General features: G+C 49.6%; 1 protein-coding gene across 1 annotated transcript; it reads left to right on the forward strand.

The window, feature by feature from the left end:
- The first annotated feature begins 2,431 nt into the window (after positions 1-2,431).
- Positions 2,432-16,775, forward strand: LOC134528513 (uncharacterized). Its single transcript, XM_063362196.1, has 5 exons — positions 2,432-2,623; positions 3,205-4,084; positions 4,432-4,530; positions 15,858-15,934; positions 16,266-16,775. Exons 1-5 carry the CDS (start codon positions 2,432-2,434, stop codon positions 16,773-16,775), a joined length of 1,758 nt encoding a protein of 585 aa, XP_063218266.1.
- The last annotated feature ends 278 nt before the right edge of the window (positions 16,776-17,053 follow it).

Genomic DNA, 17,053 nt, shown 5'->3' on the forward strand with positions numbered 1-17,053 from the left:
GAAATTATGTCTAATTGTCTTATAAGCATTATAATGTGTAAATTGTCGTTAAGTCCAAAACTGGCCGGGTCGGTTTTCCCGCGTTCCACGTGGTTAGGCGCGAGGCCGCAGGGCGGTCTCGCGCACAGTTACCGTCGGGAGCTCGAAGGGGTCGGGCGCTCAGCGAACGTCGGGCCATCAACTTTCGCGCTTCATCTCCATATCAGCAATAGTGTACGTCTTTTAAAATCCTTTAACTAGCTCGGCGCCGACCCCACCCCAGTCACACGATATTTCGTGCGACTCGTAACATATTAATTTTTATCCCGACAGGGAGTTTTCTCATATTTTACGTAATTCCATGTCCAGTTTAAGGACAGCGTATAGTGAAACGCAGTTTCGGCTTCACAGCCCGCTAATTGTTATTACCGTAGGCTCGTTGTAACGAGTGTTGAATGCTACTGACTAACTTTCGCCTTTTAATTTTCACCATCTTAAATGTGTAATTTGTAACGTGTGATTTAACTGAATAACTTTCAATTTCAAGAGACGTTAACGTGTACGTCTCCAGTTGGCGTATCTACATAATTTTGGAGACATTATATTTCGCCGCAGGCTAGATTGCAAACAATCCTGAACATAGGGATTTCTCCTCGTGTTTCCGTGTCAGCCTAAGCTGTAGCAACATAAGTTCCGCGACTATCCGCCAAATCCTTCAAAGGGACGTGTACTCACCGTTTCAGCTTGTCGATATTACTTTGCAACCTATCCTGGTCGCGCGCGTCATTTATGTTCAGAGATACGCGTGTCACAGCGGTCCGACAACGGACGCGGCCAGTACCGGGACCAATAAGTGTATCAATACTGTATCAAGTGCAGTGTCCTGTAACTCGTTTACCAATCATTTACAAGGCGTCCTGGGTGGCCTGAACAGCCCAGGTAGGTTCCGAACCACGACGCGCTCCTGCCTGCAGCCACGAGGCCGAACCCTCGTTAAAACCCCTGAGATCCTTTCCGACGCTAATATTTAATTAAAAACTTAAACAGGCAGCGGGAGTGGCGTCATTTGGCGCGCAACTAGTGTGGCTTTCGAAAAACGAACTGTTGAACGTTTTTCAAACTTCAAAGTACTTAAAAATTAATTTAGCACAAGTGTATTCTAAGGCCGTCAAGTGACATTTAGTTCTGTGACTTTTATAACATTTCGAGACTATTCAATAAGGAACATTTGTATTTCAAAAAATTTTAATTTTATTTTCATAACTCCAACGCGACAGTCTCACGCCAAGGTGGCAGCGGAAGCCGGCACGCCAGGTCACGGGATACGGCGCCGCAAGATAGCGACAGGAGACGGCGCGGCGAGATAGCGACGGGAGACAAGAGGATCGGTTTCGCCGCGACGCGATAACGTCGGCACCACGAGATACGGCCGGGATCGGTTACACGGCATCTCACCGCGATCGGTTACGACTCGGTACCGCAGGAACGGCGCACCGCAACCGCGGGACAGCTGCTCGGCGCAGTGACGTCACAGAGAGACAACCGCGCACAGCCGCGCACGCATCACCGGGCTTCCGCGGGACAGGAGGCGTGCGAGCACGGGACACTGACTCGGTGGTGATTGGAGGCGGTCCTCCCTACCTGCTAGCGCCCTGTCATCGACGTCCTGATCCGTCGCTCGTATCAGTCTGCCGCGACCGCGTGACAGAGGCCGCACATCGTTATCAAAATGAACGACTTCCAGGAAGCATATGAGTCCTGGGCCGACGCAGGCTTCCCAGAGCCAGCCGAGAGTTGCGTGCACTACTCAAATGATGAATGTGGATTTTGTTACGAGTACCGGACTTATGGCATAATGATGTGCTGTATGCCATCATGCCCCGGCGGGACATCTGACGGGTGGTTCTGCTGGACGTGCGAGAGTTTATGGCACAATGAGTGTTTACATCCGATCGCTCGAGAAGAGGCGGAGGTGTTTGGATTGAGGTGTGAATATTGCCGAAAGAAGCAGTGTACAGGCGGGGCCGCAATCGTCACGACGCCGGCCCCGGAAGTTCACACATCCACAACTCCTGGGGACCAGACGACCACGAAAGCCGAGTGGTTACACTGTGCGGACGCCGACACGCTTCTCACAATGTCTCTGCCTGAGACGATTATACTACCAATACCACTGCAACCGATTACGCCGCCCCCGACGCCGCCACCACCGCCTGCCGAGAACGCTACTGGTGCGGTGTTGCGTCCCAACTTGGCAACATCGCTGCACTTCCCAGCCGGCCAACAGGCCGCAGAGGCAGTTACACAACATGCCATGACCATCACGCCGCCCCCGACGATGCCGCCACCGCCTGCCGAGAACGCTACTGGTGCGGCGCTGCGTCCCAACTTGGCAACAACGGCGCACCTCCCAGCCGGCCAACAGGCCGCCGAAGCAGTAAGGCACCATGCTATGACCATCACGCCGCCCCCGATGCCGCCGTCACCGCCTGCCGAGAACGCTACTGGTGCGGTGCTGTGTCTCAACTGGGCCACATCGCCGCACTGCACAGACGGCCAACAGGCCGCCGATGCAGTCAAAAACCATGCTATGAACATCACGCCGCCCCGACACCGCCGCCACTGCCTGCCGAGAACGCTACTGGTTCGGCGCTGCATCTCAACTTGGCAACATCGCCGCACTTCCCAGCCGGCCAACAGGCCGCCGAGGCAGTTATGCACCATGCTATGATCAACACTCCACCCCCGACGCCGCCGCCCCCAATTGCTGTGAAGGCTCCCGGGGGATTGACGCGGTGCAAACCGGCCGTGATGACACATCCGCCAGAGGACAAAACGAACACTGAGGCGACAACGACCACTGAGGCGACAACGACAGAGGATCACCCGGAGGAACCACTCCGATGGCGCCGTCCACGGTCGCTGAGAAAGCGGCTGGCACAGGGCGGTGGCGCAAAACGACGATTTTACGGCACTCTTCGGGGGATCAGCCACCTGCCGAGCCTTTCACAGTTAGCCCGACGCCACCTCACGCACGTCAACAAGGGCGTGCCGCCACCGCATGTCACGCACGTCAACAAGGGCGTGCAGCCACCGCACGTCACGCACGTCAACAAGAGCGTGCCGCCACCGCACGTCACGCACGTCAACAAGGGCGTGCCGCCACCGCACATCACGCACGTCAACAAGAGCGTGCCACTACTGCACGTCACGCACGTTAACTAGAGCGTGCCGCCACCGCACGTCACGCACGTCAACAAGAGCGTGCCATCACCGCACGTCATGCACGTCAACAAGAGAGTGCCGCCACCTCACGTCACGCACGTCAAGAAGAGCGTGCCGCCACAGCACATCACGCACGTCAACAAGAGCGTGCCGCCACCGCACGTCACACACGTCAACAAGAGCATGCTGCCACAGCACGTCACGCACGTCAACAAGAGCATGCCACCACCGCACGTCACGCACATCAACAAGAGCGTGCCGTCACCGCACGTCATGCACGTGAACCAGGGTGTGCCGCCACCGCACGTCATGCACGTCAACAAGAGCGTGCCGCCACATCACGTCACGCACGTCAACACGAGCATGCCGCCACCCTACGTCACGCAAGTCAACAAGGGCGTGCCGCCATCGCACGTCACGCTCGTCATCAAGAGCGTGCCGCCACTGCACATCACGCACGTCCACAAGAGCGTGCCGCCACCGCACATCACGCACGTCAACAATGGTGTGCCGCCACCGCACGTCACGCACGTCAACAAGGGTGTGCTGCCACCGCACGTCACGCACGTCGCCAAGGGCGTGCCACCCACACCAGTCACGCACTTCACCAAGGACGTGCCACCCACGCCAGCCACGCATGTCACCAAGGACATGGTAGCCACGCACGTCACCAAGGGCGTGCCACCCATGCCAGTCATGCACGTCACCAAGGATGTGCCAGCCACACCAGTCACGCACGTCACCAAGGGCGTGCCACCCACGCCAGTCACGCACGTCACCAAGGGTGTGCCACCCACACCAGTCACGCACATCACCAAGGACGTGCCAGCCACGCACGTCACCAAGGACGTGTCAGCCACACCAGTCACGCACGGCACAGGTGGCGTGAAACTTCCACCCGCCGTGCACATCACAAGGGGCATGCCACTTCCGACCGCCGCGCACGTCACAGGGGGCGTGCCACTTCCGCCCGCCACCGGGGGCGTGCCACTTCCGCCGCCGCGCCCACCACTGAAGGTGTGCCACTGCCGCCCTCCACACGCGCTGCTGAAGGGGCCACGCCACCGCCCACCACTGAACGTGCACCACTGCCACCTGCCACACGCGCCGCTGAAGGCACAACACCACCTCCGCATGCCACGTGTGCCACTGTGGGTGCGCCGCCTGCTGCTGAATGCACTGCGATGCTACCTCTGCCGCTCACCACGGCCTCCCCCTTGGCAACAGGTGCGGTCCACAAAGGCACCACGACGCCGCCGCCCACCTCGGTCAACCCCATGGCGACAGGAGCGGCCCACGCGCACACCACGCCGCCGGACACACCAGGTTAGTGCTTAGTGCACCAACCAGTGCACCACTTCCATGCGAGTGAGGAGTAGTGTTGTTGAGTATAACGGCCTCGTTGGGGGGGCATTTGACGCCGACCGCCGGTGCTCCCTCTGGTTCGCACAAGCCGTTATGCCACAACAACACTTACTCTTAAGTGCGCCGAACACGCCCAAGCGTGATGTCCGCCGAGTGTGTGAAAGTGCGCCGCGACGAACACCAAAGCGACATCAGCGCCTGGCCGGGTGTGGCAATGCGCCTAATTAATTGTATAATTATTTTGTCAAATTGAAACAACTAAATTAATAACAATTTGAAAGAAGATTCATGTAAGGGAAATTATGTCTAATTGTCTTATAAGCATATATTGTGTAACTTGTCGTTAAGTCCAAAACTGGCCGGGTCGGTTTTCCCGCGTTCCACGTGGTTAGGCGCGAGGCCGCAGGGCGGTCTCGCGCGCAGTTACCGTCGGGAGCTCGAAGGGGTCGGGCGCTCAGCGAACGTAGGGCCATCAACTTTCGCACTTCATCTCCATATCAGCAATAGTGTACGTCTTTTAAAATCCTTTAACTAGCTCGGCGCCGACCCCACCCCAGTCACACGATATTTCGTGCGACTCGTAACATATTAATTTTTATCCCGACAGGGAGTTTTCTCATATTTTACGTAATTCCATGTCCAGTTTAAGGACAGCGTATAGTGAAACGCAGTTTCGGCTTCACAGCCCGCTAATTGTTATTACCGTAGGCTCGTTGTAACGAGTGTTGAATGCTACTGACTAACTTTCGCCTTTTAATTTTCACCATCTTAAATGTGTAATTTGTAACGTGTGATTTAACTGAATAACTTTCAATTTCAAGAGACGTTAACGTGTACGTCTCCAGTTGGCGTATCTACATAATTTTGGAGACATTATATTTCGCCGCAGGCTAGATTGCAAACAATCCTGAACATAGGGATTTCTCCTCGTGTTTCCGTGTCAGCCTAAGCTGTAGCAACATAAGTTCCGCGACTATCCACCAAATCCTTCAAAGGGACGTGTACTCACAGTTTCAGCTTGTCGATATTACTTTGCAACCTATCCTGGTCGCGCGCGTCATTTACGTTCAGAGATACGCGTGTCACAGCGGTCCGACAACGGAAGCGGCCAGTACCGGGACCAATAAGTGTATCAATACTGTATCAAGTGCAGTGTCCTGTAACTCGTTTACCAATCATTTACAAGGCGTCCTGGGTGGCCTGAACAGCCCAGGTAGGTTCCGAACCACGACGCGCTCCTGCCTGCAGCCACGAGGCCGAACCCTCGTTAAAACCCCTGAGAACCTTTACAACGCTAATATTTAATTAAAAACTTAAACAGGCAGCGGGAGTGGCGTCAATGTAATTAAATTATTCTTCAAAATTACTTTTCATCCCTTTACATTTATTATTTTAGTGAAGATTGCTATTAAACTTAATTGTGCTAATTCAGAACGTGGTCATAATATAATAGTGTCCGATGCTGAAAAAAAAAGGTCTAATACATATAATATTATTAAATTAATAATTTACACTTACAATAACAACCTTGTGTTAACAACCGCGGTGGTATTGTCTGTTCATGGCATTGCACTATGTTGCACTTAAGCTGCACTGCTCATGTTCGTGCCACCTATCTGGTCTCGCATGTGCCCCTGTGAGGCAATGAGGTTGCATAACGGCCTGTGCAAACAGAGGGAGAACAGACAGTTCTCGTCAAGGTTTATATACATATAGGTACCTAAATTTTAAAATCTAGTATAAACCTAAAATCATATGCACAAATGACTGAAGTTCACACTGTTACCTTATAGCATCCAAACCCAGCCACAGATGCCGCTGTACCAGGGAGAGTTAATGTATTGACGCCAACCGCCAATGCTCCTCTATGTCGCATAGACCGCTATGCCTCATCAACGTCTCGCAAAGGCTTGTGCACCGAACGCGCTCGTGCACCCAACAAAGTGTAGTTTGTGCAACGAGGCGAACACCAGGCAACGAGTGCTACGTCGGCAGGAGGATCTGGCCGGGTGTGGCATATCCCTCCGCCGAACTACAACAAATGCAATTATGTATATTTTCCCACAGGTTTTTATTAGACATTATTTTCATCATTTAATATTTCAGTCTTTTCGAAATTATGATTCACTGTGCGCCTTGTCCCGAACCTGGCCGGTTCAGTTTCCCGCGAAAGTCACACGCTTCCACGGGAGGGCCGGCAGGGGGAGGGGGGTCGCACGCGGCGAGAGAGGCAGTGTCCTTCAGGAGCTCCGAGAGGCCGGCAGCCTTCGCGCAACGTGGAACCATTAACTCTTGCTTTCACCGACATGTAGTTTCAATAGTTATAATATTTTCTTAATCTTTATGTACAGTTCCGTGGTCGGCCTCAATTTGCCATGAGGTATTTCACTTAAATAAATCAGTGCTCCAAGATGAGTGTTCAGCATATTACATAAATACTGTGGGGAGTCTACGAGACGTTACTTCGGTGCTTCACGCAACAACCTAGCTTACCGGCTAAATAGTTTCAGCCCGCACGGGGCAGCCAGTAGGCGACACGTGCCACCAAACTTATTAACGAGTCAATATTTGGGACAAGCATAAGAGTCATGTAGAGTCACCGAAATTACGGGCCTACGTGTAACTAGCCCAGTGTAATACATAATGTATAATAGTAAAGTGTTTTTGTCGTCAGGGTTTAATATGTCATGTTAGAGTTTATTCTGTAACCGCCGCACGGTATCGTGCCACCAAACTTACTAACGAGTCAATATCTGGGACGAATCTAAGAGTCAGGTAGAGTCGCCGGAGATACGGGCCTACGTGTCATTAGCCCAGTGTAATACGTAATGTGCAATAGTGAAGTGTTTTATTCTTCAAGGTATAATTTCTCATGTTAGAGTTTAATTTGTAACCGCCGCATCGTGTGCAAGAGTACGTCCTTCACGCGTAGTAAAATCGTGAGCCGCCACTGAAGAAGTGGGCTGCGCATGTGACTATTCGATTCGGGACAACCGTTACGGCCAGAACGGGCAGCACTATGTATAGGGCTGTGCCGTAATAAATTCATCAGGCGTCAACCAGTAACTTTGTGTTCTTCTTCAGGCATCCCGAGTGGCAATAACAGCTCGGGGGGCCCTACTGCGTTAATCCCTACCTCTAGCCACAAGGCCGAACCCTCCCTGAGATCTCGAACCATATAAAAATCACGTACAAATCAAAGGAGGTAAAGGGGACGACATCAGTATCTTGTCCTAATAGTCATGAAAAAACATTTGATGAAGATGGGAGCATGCCAGTAGTACCTGAGAATATTTTTCAATAAGTCTCTGGAGAAGAGCAGCATACTTGAAGATTATAAAATGACAGAATTAGTAACATCAATTTACAAAGGTTAAGGGGATAAGTGCTATCCCATGCTATTATATGCTATGTCGTCGTCCCTCCGAAGGCCGTAAAACCCGGCCTCCACCTGCCAGTACTGAACTCCGCTAGTGGAATGCACCCCTAGCCCACCCCCATGCACGGAGATGTAGAGAGGGCCAGAAATCAGTTCTCCTCCGCTCCCCGCCGCGTAAACCCGCGCTTCAAGAGAGCTCCGGCCATGTCGTTGTTAGCCATACACGCAGCCGCAGATGGGATGGCGTGAGCGTACGAGTAGTGAAAGTGCGAGTAGTGAATGTGCAAGTAGTGAACATGCAAGTAGTGAACAGTGACTCCAATGTGACATCGTCCGACCGAAGGCCACCCTAAAGCCCGACCTGCAACCACCAGTATCCGACCTCGCTAACGGAACGCGCCCCTAGCCCTGGCCCACCCGAGTCAGGCGAGCGTCGCGGAACTAAGGAAGAATCAACGCCCATGACTTAATCGACCAGACAACCCGAATCACGCCAATTTTAAATTCAACACACATTAATGATCACATCACTTTTAATTAACAACCCCGTGCAAGGGAAGTGCGACGTAGGAGTGCCCGGGTCACTCACGTGTGGTTTTTAGTAATACAGTTGTGAGTGCTCCCCTTGCGGCCTTCAGCCTAATTTCGATAACTTAATGTGTAACTTAATTAAAACCGCCCCAAATTTCCGTGTATCATTCGCCACTGGAGCAGTCATCAAGCGACGAACAGTCTCCAGTGTTACTCAGATTATGCAAACTTATTTCATATAAACTTGTTAAATCTAATTTTTATAACATATATATGTATTAGGTTAATTGTTAATTTTTAATGTGGGAATTAAGAGCCACTTACAATCTTTTGTTTATATAATATTTTACGAATAATGGTGTGCCTGAAATTAGGCATTTTGTCACTTTTTTTAAATTTTTCTATAATTTTAAATTTTTTTTTGGAAATTTTATTTTTTAATTTATCTGGTTGTTAAGGAGGTGATGTACTCTTTGTTAGGCCGGTGTTTGCCACGTGTTTAAACTTTGTGCCAGTGGACCGAAGCCCCCTTTCTCAGGGGGCCTATCTGATATTTTGCTGTCTAATGTGGACTTGGGAAGCCCGGTTGAAATTTCTCTCGCCTGCAGTCACATCCCGAGTTTGTTATATTATTTCTCTTCATGACAAAAATTGCATAGAGCAGCTTCTGGGCTGCAAGCTGCTACTTCTTAGAGGCCTGCTGAGAATAGCAAGTCTCGTCACGAATGGGTCTCCAGTGGACCTGCGTTCCCAGCAGAGTGGCATTTTCTGTACACCCTCTCCTCTCCCCCCCATCCCCCTTAGTTCTGAGAAATCAAGCCAGGAGCAGTGAGCTGACGTGAACTTAGCCAAGACGATGGGCTACTTCAAGGACCTTTCCCTGGTCCGACAGAGACGTCCACGACATCTAGCGGCGAAAAAAGTAACCGCGGGCCTGGTCGCCAGCGTCCAGAGCTCACTCTCGTGAGACCTGGTGGCAAGTCAGCTCACCGCCTCAGTTAGTTCCCCTTTACGCCTCTAAAGAGCAGCGCTGCGGCGCCATAAGGCTCTATGCTTCCTTCTCGCGGCCTGTAGAAGTCGATTATTTGTAGCTTCCTGTAACCGCCAGTTGAGAGCGCGCATGTCGCTTGTTGTCACGCCCGCCTCGGGCACCTCCGCATGTTTTCGGCGTAGAACCGAACCTTCCCCCTCCTTCTCCCTAGGGGCCTTAGCGCCCGATTTAATTAGGAGCCTTGTCCGCCACTGTCGGACTCAGTACTCTGACCTCGGCTACTGACCACGTCTTCTCGGCGTCCTCTGCGCTAAGAGGCTTTTCGTGGGAACTGCGATTTCGGTTGGATAAAAGATGTAGTCAGTTGCTTAAGGGATGTGATCCCATTTGTACAGTAGCCAGGCAGATGTTTTTAGAAAAAGTCATGTGTAGTTAAAATTTTTATTTTTTTTATTCTTTAAAAATTTGGTTTCCTAACGCGCATCCGCGATTTCTCGGTGCGCGTCATCCTGATGTCGGCGCGAGACACCTCGGAAGGCCTGTTTCCACACCCTGTTTGGTGAGTAATCCGGTTTTTTTCCCCTCCCCATATTCCCGTTTGTTGGCCTTTCGCGCAGACTGTGTATGACTGTCTGGAAGCAGGTCTAATTCGTTTTGAATTTGTCTTGTGTTTCAGACAGGGTCCAAGTTTCTGGGGAGAGAAATTGCTCCCCGCATGATCTTCGGGACCTCCAGCTGATTTCCCCGTTTAGAAGAGTTTTCCTCTCGGTCCGACGTCATCCTGGGAAGACCCGGGTGATATGAGCTATATATATTTTGTGCTTGCATAGAAGAAACTAAATTCATTAAAAAGATACCAGCGAGCAGTGCTTTAAGAATGTAATCCTCAAGAACATGTAAAATCAAGGAAACTAATATATATGTAATCGTTGGGAGAATCAAATTTTGGTGCTACACTTGAAATTTATGTTAATGTAATCATTTGTTTGTTAAGGTGTAATATGTATTGCTTTAAATAATATAGGGGCGCCCCCTTAACTTTGTTAATTACTAAGATGTTTATTATCATGTCGAAATAATGCTAAAACAAAACTTCTTAATAATAAACCAGGAAAACCAAATTATTTATATAGTGTATTTATTTATCATGTACCTTCTTCTACATAATTATCCACGAACTCCCAAGTTACTAGTGTGCAGGGAGTGTAAATTTTGTCTTGTTCACCGCCTCGTGTCCCCTCTGGTAGTTAACTTTAATTTTCTTAATATTTTGCCCAGCAGTTTCCAAGGTATTTTAATTAATTTAAAATAATATAATTTTTGGGCACGAGGGGCATTACAATTGGTAGCAGAGTGTGGTTTACCACGAAGGAAACTGTGGCTGAAATTGAGCATAAGGGTTAAAATAGCCCTGAGCGCTCGGATACGGGAAAAACATGTTTGGTGGGTATGGTTGCGTCATTTGGTGTGCCATGGTTGGTAATCCCTTTGAAAATGTCACGCTAGTGACGGGGTGGGTTGTCACGTGACCATTTGTAATGCTTGTCGCCGCTGTCGTCAAATGCACAAGCAGCTCTGAATGAGTGGTAGATACAGGTATCGGTTGATTTGGAAGTGACGTTAGTGGCTGAGAGTCAGGGGCTGTGTCTGGCGATCTGCTCGTTTCCCACTCCTGTGTGTTTACCGTCGCCCGTACTTCTGATTGTCGCCTGTCGGTTAGCTCTACCCCCAGGGGCAAGCTAGGAGAGTCTCCTTCCGGGAAGGCGGGACAATCGATGCCTAAAGCCTGTGCCTTAGCCACATAGTGCTGACTGCGTCGTGTGTCTTCCAAAAAGGCTGCTCTCGCTGCTACTTTTGTGTGGAAACCTGCCGTCTGTTGCAAACATCGTTCTATCTCTTTTATATAAATTCTATGGAGAATGTCTGCCGAAAACTGTTTCAGGTTTTGTAACCGTCGGGTAACATGATTTAGCCTGACTATATGTCGCTCGACATTGGGTAAATTTTCCTCAACATCTAGGTAGCTTATAAAAGCCGATATATCATAAAACTTGGCGCAAGCAAGGTTGAATTCTTCAGTTACATCTAAATCCATATTCGATATACTAGTGGGCACGCCATCATGATGGGCGGCTCTGAGTCTCTTCCTGAGAACTTGCACATTGCCACTGTAGGGCAAATTGCGTAGCTGTAACTCATAGGTCAACTCATCTGACCGCAATAACTCTGGCTTAAACATACTGCTCGGATGTAACTTACTGCTAATTAAAACAAAAATTCATACACACATGTACGATTCAAATGTACACCATAAACACATATCTCTTAACAACTATCTTAATCTTAATTACCTCATAAGGCTTCCTATACTAACATAAAATACCAACTAGCCCCATTGCGCGGGGAAAAAGTCACACTTTCAAGGTGGGGGGGTATGTGCCAAAACTTATTTGCGTATAATTCCGCCGTACTACTCAAACAGCTGCGCGAACCTCCACTGTCAGCTTGACTTGGACAACCTCAATACGTCCTTGTGCAGCAGGGGGAAGGACCTGCCACTCGCAAGGTCGCCTGTCACGACAGACAGAGGCAGAGGGGTGTGCAGGAGGCACAGGGCCGTGTCGTTGCCCTCAGATTACGGGCGTGTCGCTGGCCAGAGCAGGTTGTGCCGAATCAGTGCTACTTTAGGCATGATTTTTTTTATTTTCTTAGTTTTACAAAATTTTAAATTTTTTTTATAACTTCAATTTTCCTCCTTTGCTCGCTGCTTTCGCCCCATCCAAACTTGTTCGGTCGAGTGTACCGGCAGGTTAGCTTGTTGAGCAGTATAGTGCTCTCACCGCCGTTTTCCACCAAATTTGCTGGGTCTAGCCAACTACAGGGCTATCATCAGCAACGGTATCCACTGGCCGTCGCGTTTCGTCACGAGTTTAGCGCTACGCGTGACGAAAGTAGCCGCCCTAAGCTTCCCATGGTCACCCCTTCTTGGAGGTGTGCTGAAGTTTGCGGTCTCTAACACGTTTTGGTGTCCTTTTTTCAAGCTCCACCGCACGTCCCGACGTCTGGCCGGCGAACTCTTCCAGGGCAGGTCATTCACCGGACATACCCCCCACCCCGTCCTGGTCCACAGCAGTCATCGGCCAGCCGCGGCAATGACCAACCTCAAGGCCAAAATCCCGCCCCCCCTTGCAAAATGGCGGCCACCAAGGGCCGCGATGATCTCTGCGAGACTCCGATCTGCATGCCCACACCATCTATCGGCGAAAGGACGAACCAGCTGAGAGCGAGAGCGCACTACTGACCACCCTATCCCCACCAGGAGAAACAGTCGACCTCACACTCAGTCGATAGGTCGCCGGAGCCCTTTTTTTTTCTTTCGGAGCCCTTCGGAGCACTTCGGGTTTCCCGATCCCCTCCTCCAGAGGAACAGACGACCGGACTTAGTTTTAAGTTAGCATCCCGGCGCCATTTCAGGGATTTTTGAGGGCAGCTCTCGTCCAGCGCGCATCTTCGCAACAGGTCGCAGTAACGACCAGCAGCTATCGTGATCCGCTTTCGGCAATAATGTAGTTGCTTTGTGAGCCAGGCCATGTCGCCTAGATTTTTTTAGTTTTTATTCGTAGCTGCCCAATTAGTTAATTTTGACTATAGTTTTTTTTTTTTTGGTTTTCGTCATAATTATTTCTTCTATGGCTACCGCGACCTCCCGCGCCGCGCGTCCCCGGATCACCCCCAGGGACAGCCACTATCTACTTCACCCTGCCAGCTAAGGTAAGCTGCACTTCGTCCCACACAAACCTGTTAGGTTGCCTTTTTTGGGGCTTAACTTCGCCCGTCATAAACTGCCTGCTAACCAAGCTAATCCAGGTGGATTATTGGTTATAGGCAGGGTTCCAGAATCCCAGAGTACTCAAGAATTCCAGAGTGCTTCAAGGACCCCAGACCAGTTCAAGATGGTAGCCCAGTTCCGGCGCCACATTTTGCACCTCAAAATGTAACTCGTGAGCCTCTATAACGGAGTCTCCCTCCATCTTTCGGCACCCCTCAAAAAGAAGTGAAGAACAGCTTTATAACTCCGCCAGTTTTAGGACGTTTTCCTTATTATTATAAAATATTGTATTTTAAACACATATATTTGTTTTTTTGAGCCGGCGAGCTCAATGTTCCTAAACAGTTGAACTTAGTATAGCATGAAATGGTGTTCCCCCGCCCCCCTTTTTTTATTTTATTCGTTAGTGTACTCAATGTAATGTATCAAAAATAAGAATCTGACATTGTTACCAGTTTTGTTTGTAATGGCTGTAATGCCGTAAGATATTTTAAAATGTAAGAAACCGGCAATGAAAAGATACTAAACTACTAATCAACAGTAAAAGCCTCTAATGAAACCAAACCATACGATTGTTTTCATTTGCTGCTACTTGAAACCACAATCCAAGTAACCTTTCCTACTGTCAGGGAGGTTAATTTTAAATTGTGTTTGTAAGTGGGCTGTGCCCCTCTGGCAAGTCGTTTTAGATAATTAGCCTGACGCTTCCACCGGACATTTATTATTAATAATTTTGGTTTTATCCTGAGCACAGCACCACGATTACAAGGTGAAGGAGGGGGGGGGGGGGAGGCCCGCTGAGACCAGATAAGACACGGAGGCCTGCCGTCTGGCGCGCTAGCGGACCACCGGACCCCGTGACTTCTCGTGCCGCGCGCAGACTAAGTCCGCACGGGACTTTAAAACTCAATCATAATTTAAAATTATAAACGCAAAATAACTACAGGGTGTACCAGCGATCAGTTTACAATGTTAAAAATACAGAATTGGTTTCACACAAAAAATTAATTAATTTTTTTTTCTTAAATTTATTTTTTTATTTTTTTTTATTTTAGGTATGCCAACTTAATTTAGGTATGCCTATATACCAAACCACGCTCTGCCCTCACATGCTGAGAGATTCAACTGCAATCTCCGGTCTGCTCTAATAGCTTACCATGCGCAGGAGCAGGATAAATGTGATTCGAATTTGGTGTGGCTGCAAATGGCCTTTAATTATGCACATCACGAATGACACAAAAGTACTCCTTTCGAACTCATGTTCACATACCGACCTAATACCTCTCTTTCAAATCGTTGGTCTTTGAATGACCTATTGCCCGATGATCCGAGAGACATCAGGGAGATTTGGAGAAGAGCTCGTAAAAATCTTAATCTGGTCATGAGAGCAGAAAAAGGAAATACAACGAAAATCGATCTCCTAACCCTTACAGGGTAGGCGATTTTGTGCTTTGTAAGGCACACCCACTCAGCAAGGCAGTGGATAAGTTTTCCGCCAAGCCTGTGTACCGCTGGAGAGGTCCCTTTCAAATACAGCGATTTTTAATGCCTGTTACGGTTAGCCTAGCTGACCCCAGTTCGGGAGAATTTGTGACCAGAGCGCACATCTCCCATCTAAAGAAAACACAGGCTAACTTAAAGTAAATGTGTTTACTTTCCTTCCCCTAACATAGGGGACTCTCTAATATTAGGCATGCAAAAAAAAAAAAACCTCAAGGTCTTAAAAATCCATGGTACTAGAAAAAAGTATGGTAGCATTAAGTTCTATTAGTTTTAAGTGGCCACTTAGTTAATAAGTTTGTTTAAGGTTTATCGATATGTTGTGCCTGAGAGGCGGACGCGTCTCAAAGGTGTTAGAATATAAGTAGTAGAATACAGGCGAATCTGGTACTAATTTTACTAAGGAGTGTAAATGTTGTTTTTTATTTTCCCTATATGCTCTGCATTCAAGCGGGGGAGTATGTGCCGAAAATTAGGCATTTCGTCACTTTTTTTTTAATTTTTCTATAATTTTAAATTTTTTTTTGGAAATTATATATTTTTTAATTTATCTGGTTGTTAAGGGGGTGATCTACTCTTTGTTAGGCTGGTGTACGTCACGTGTTTAAACTTTGTGCCAGTGGACCGAAGCCCCCTTTCTCAGGGGGCCTATCTGATATTTTGCTGTCTAATGTGGACATGGTCAGCCCGGTTGAAATTTCTCTCGCCTGTAGTCACGTCCCGAGTTTGTTATATTATTTCTCTTCATGACAAAAATTGCATAGAGCAGCTTCTGGGCTGCAAGCTGCTACTTCTTAGAGGCCTGCTGAGAATAGCAAGTCTCGTCACGAATGGGTCTCCAGTGGACCTGCGTTCCCAGCAGAGTGGCATTTTCTGTACACCCTCCCCTCTCCCCCCCATCCCCCTTAGTTCTGAGAAATCAAGCCAGGAGCAGTGACCTGACGTGAACTTAGCCAAGACGATGGGCTACTTCAAGGACCTTCTCCCTGGTCCGACAGAGACGTCCACGACATCTAGCGGCGAAAAAAGTAACCGCGGGCCTGGTCGCCGGAGTGCAGAGCTCACTCTCGTGCCGCCCGAGTACGTGCACCTGTTCGAGGAGGTGTTGGAGCAGCAGCCGCAGGTGTTTGCAGAGGTACGCAGAACACAATATCCCGACTCGGCCCCATGCCCCTATTTTTGTGAAACCGTTTGAGTTCGGTCCAGGTGAATGGCGGGTCATACAGGAACAAATTAAGGACATGTTACATACTGGAGTCATAGAACCTAGCGAGTCCCCGTACAATAGCACCATTCTTATGGCAAAGAAAAAAGATGGCTCACTAATATTTAGTGTGAACTTTAAGCCTATTAATTCTGTGACTGTTCTTGCCCCGCCACCGCTAATTAACATAGCTGATGCCCTGACTGGCCTGGGGAGGGCAAAGATTTTCACTTCACTTGACCTAAAGTCCGGCTACTGGCAGGTTCCAGTCTGCCCGGAGGACCGCCCCAAGACGGCGTTCACCGCTCCTGACAGCCGCAGATTCCAGTTCTGCGCCATGCTGTTTGGGCTAATGGACGCTCCTGCGACGTTTCAGGCCATGATGGTCCGCGTCCTGGACGGATTTGTTGGCGACTTCGTCACAGTCTACCTGGACGATGTGATTGTCAGGTCTGACACGTGGGAGGAGCATGCACAACGTTTGACTCTGGTCGTAGAGCGGCTGGCCATACATGGATTAACCTGCAATCCACATAAGTGCCATGTCGGGGCGGCAGAGCTGAAGTTTCTGGGGCACCTTGTCAGTGCGGATGGGTGCCGGCCGCTGCCCGAGCACTTGGACCTGATTGTGACAAAACCAGTACCCAAGACACGGAAACAACTGCATAAGCTCATGGGGCTACTGAATTGGTTTAGGTCATTCATCCCAGACTTCGCCACTGTGACAGCACCAATGACTGACCTACTATCACCTAAGACAAAGTACCAGTAGATGGAGGCGGCGGACCGCGCACTGATCGCGGTCAAGTGTTTGTTCCGCGACTGTCGTACTTTGGCGAGACTGACCCCGGACGAGCCCCTGTACCTGCAGTCTGACGCCAGTCTAGTAGGTATGGGGGTCGTACTGTACCAAGTCTGGCCCGACAACGAGCGACGCTTGATTAAGTACGCCAACGTGAAGTTCGGCCAGGCCGCGCAGAGGTACGATGTCAACGAGCAGGAATGCTTGGCAATGGTGTGGGCCGTTGGCCGCTACCGGCACCATCTGGA

This window comes from Bacillus rossius, chromosome 1, assembly GCF_032445375.1.
Source record: "Bacillus rossius redtenbacheri isolate Brsri chromosome 1, Brsri_v3, whole genome shotgun sequence".
In the NCBI taxonomy this organism is placed as follows: Eukaryota; Metazoa; Arthropoda; class Insecta; order Phasmatodea; family Bacillidae; genus Bacillus; species Bacillus rossius.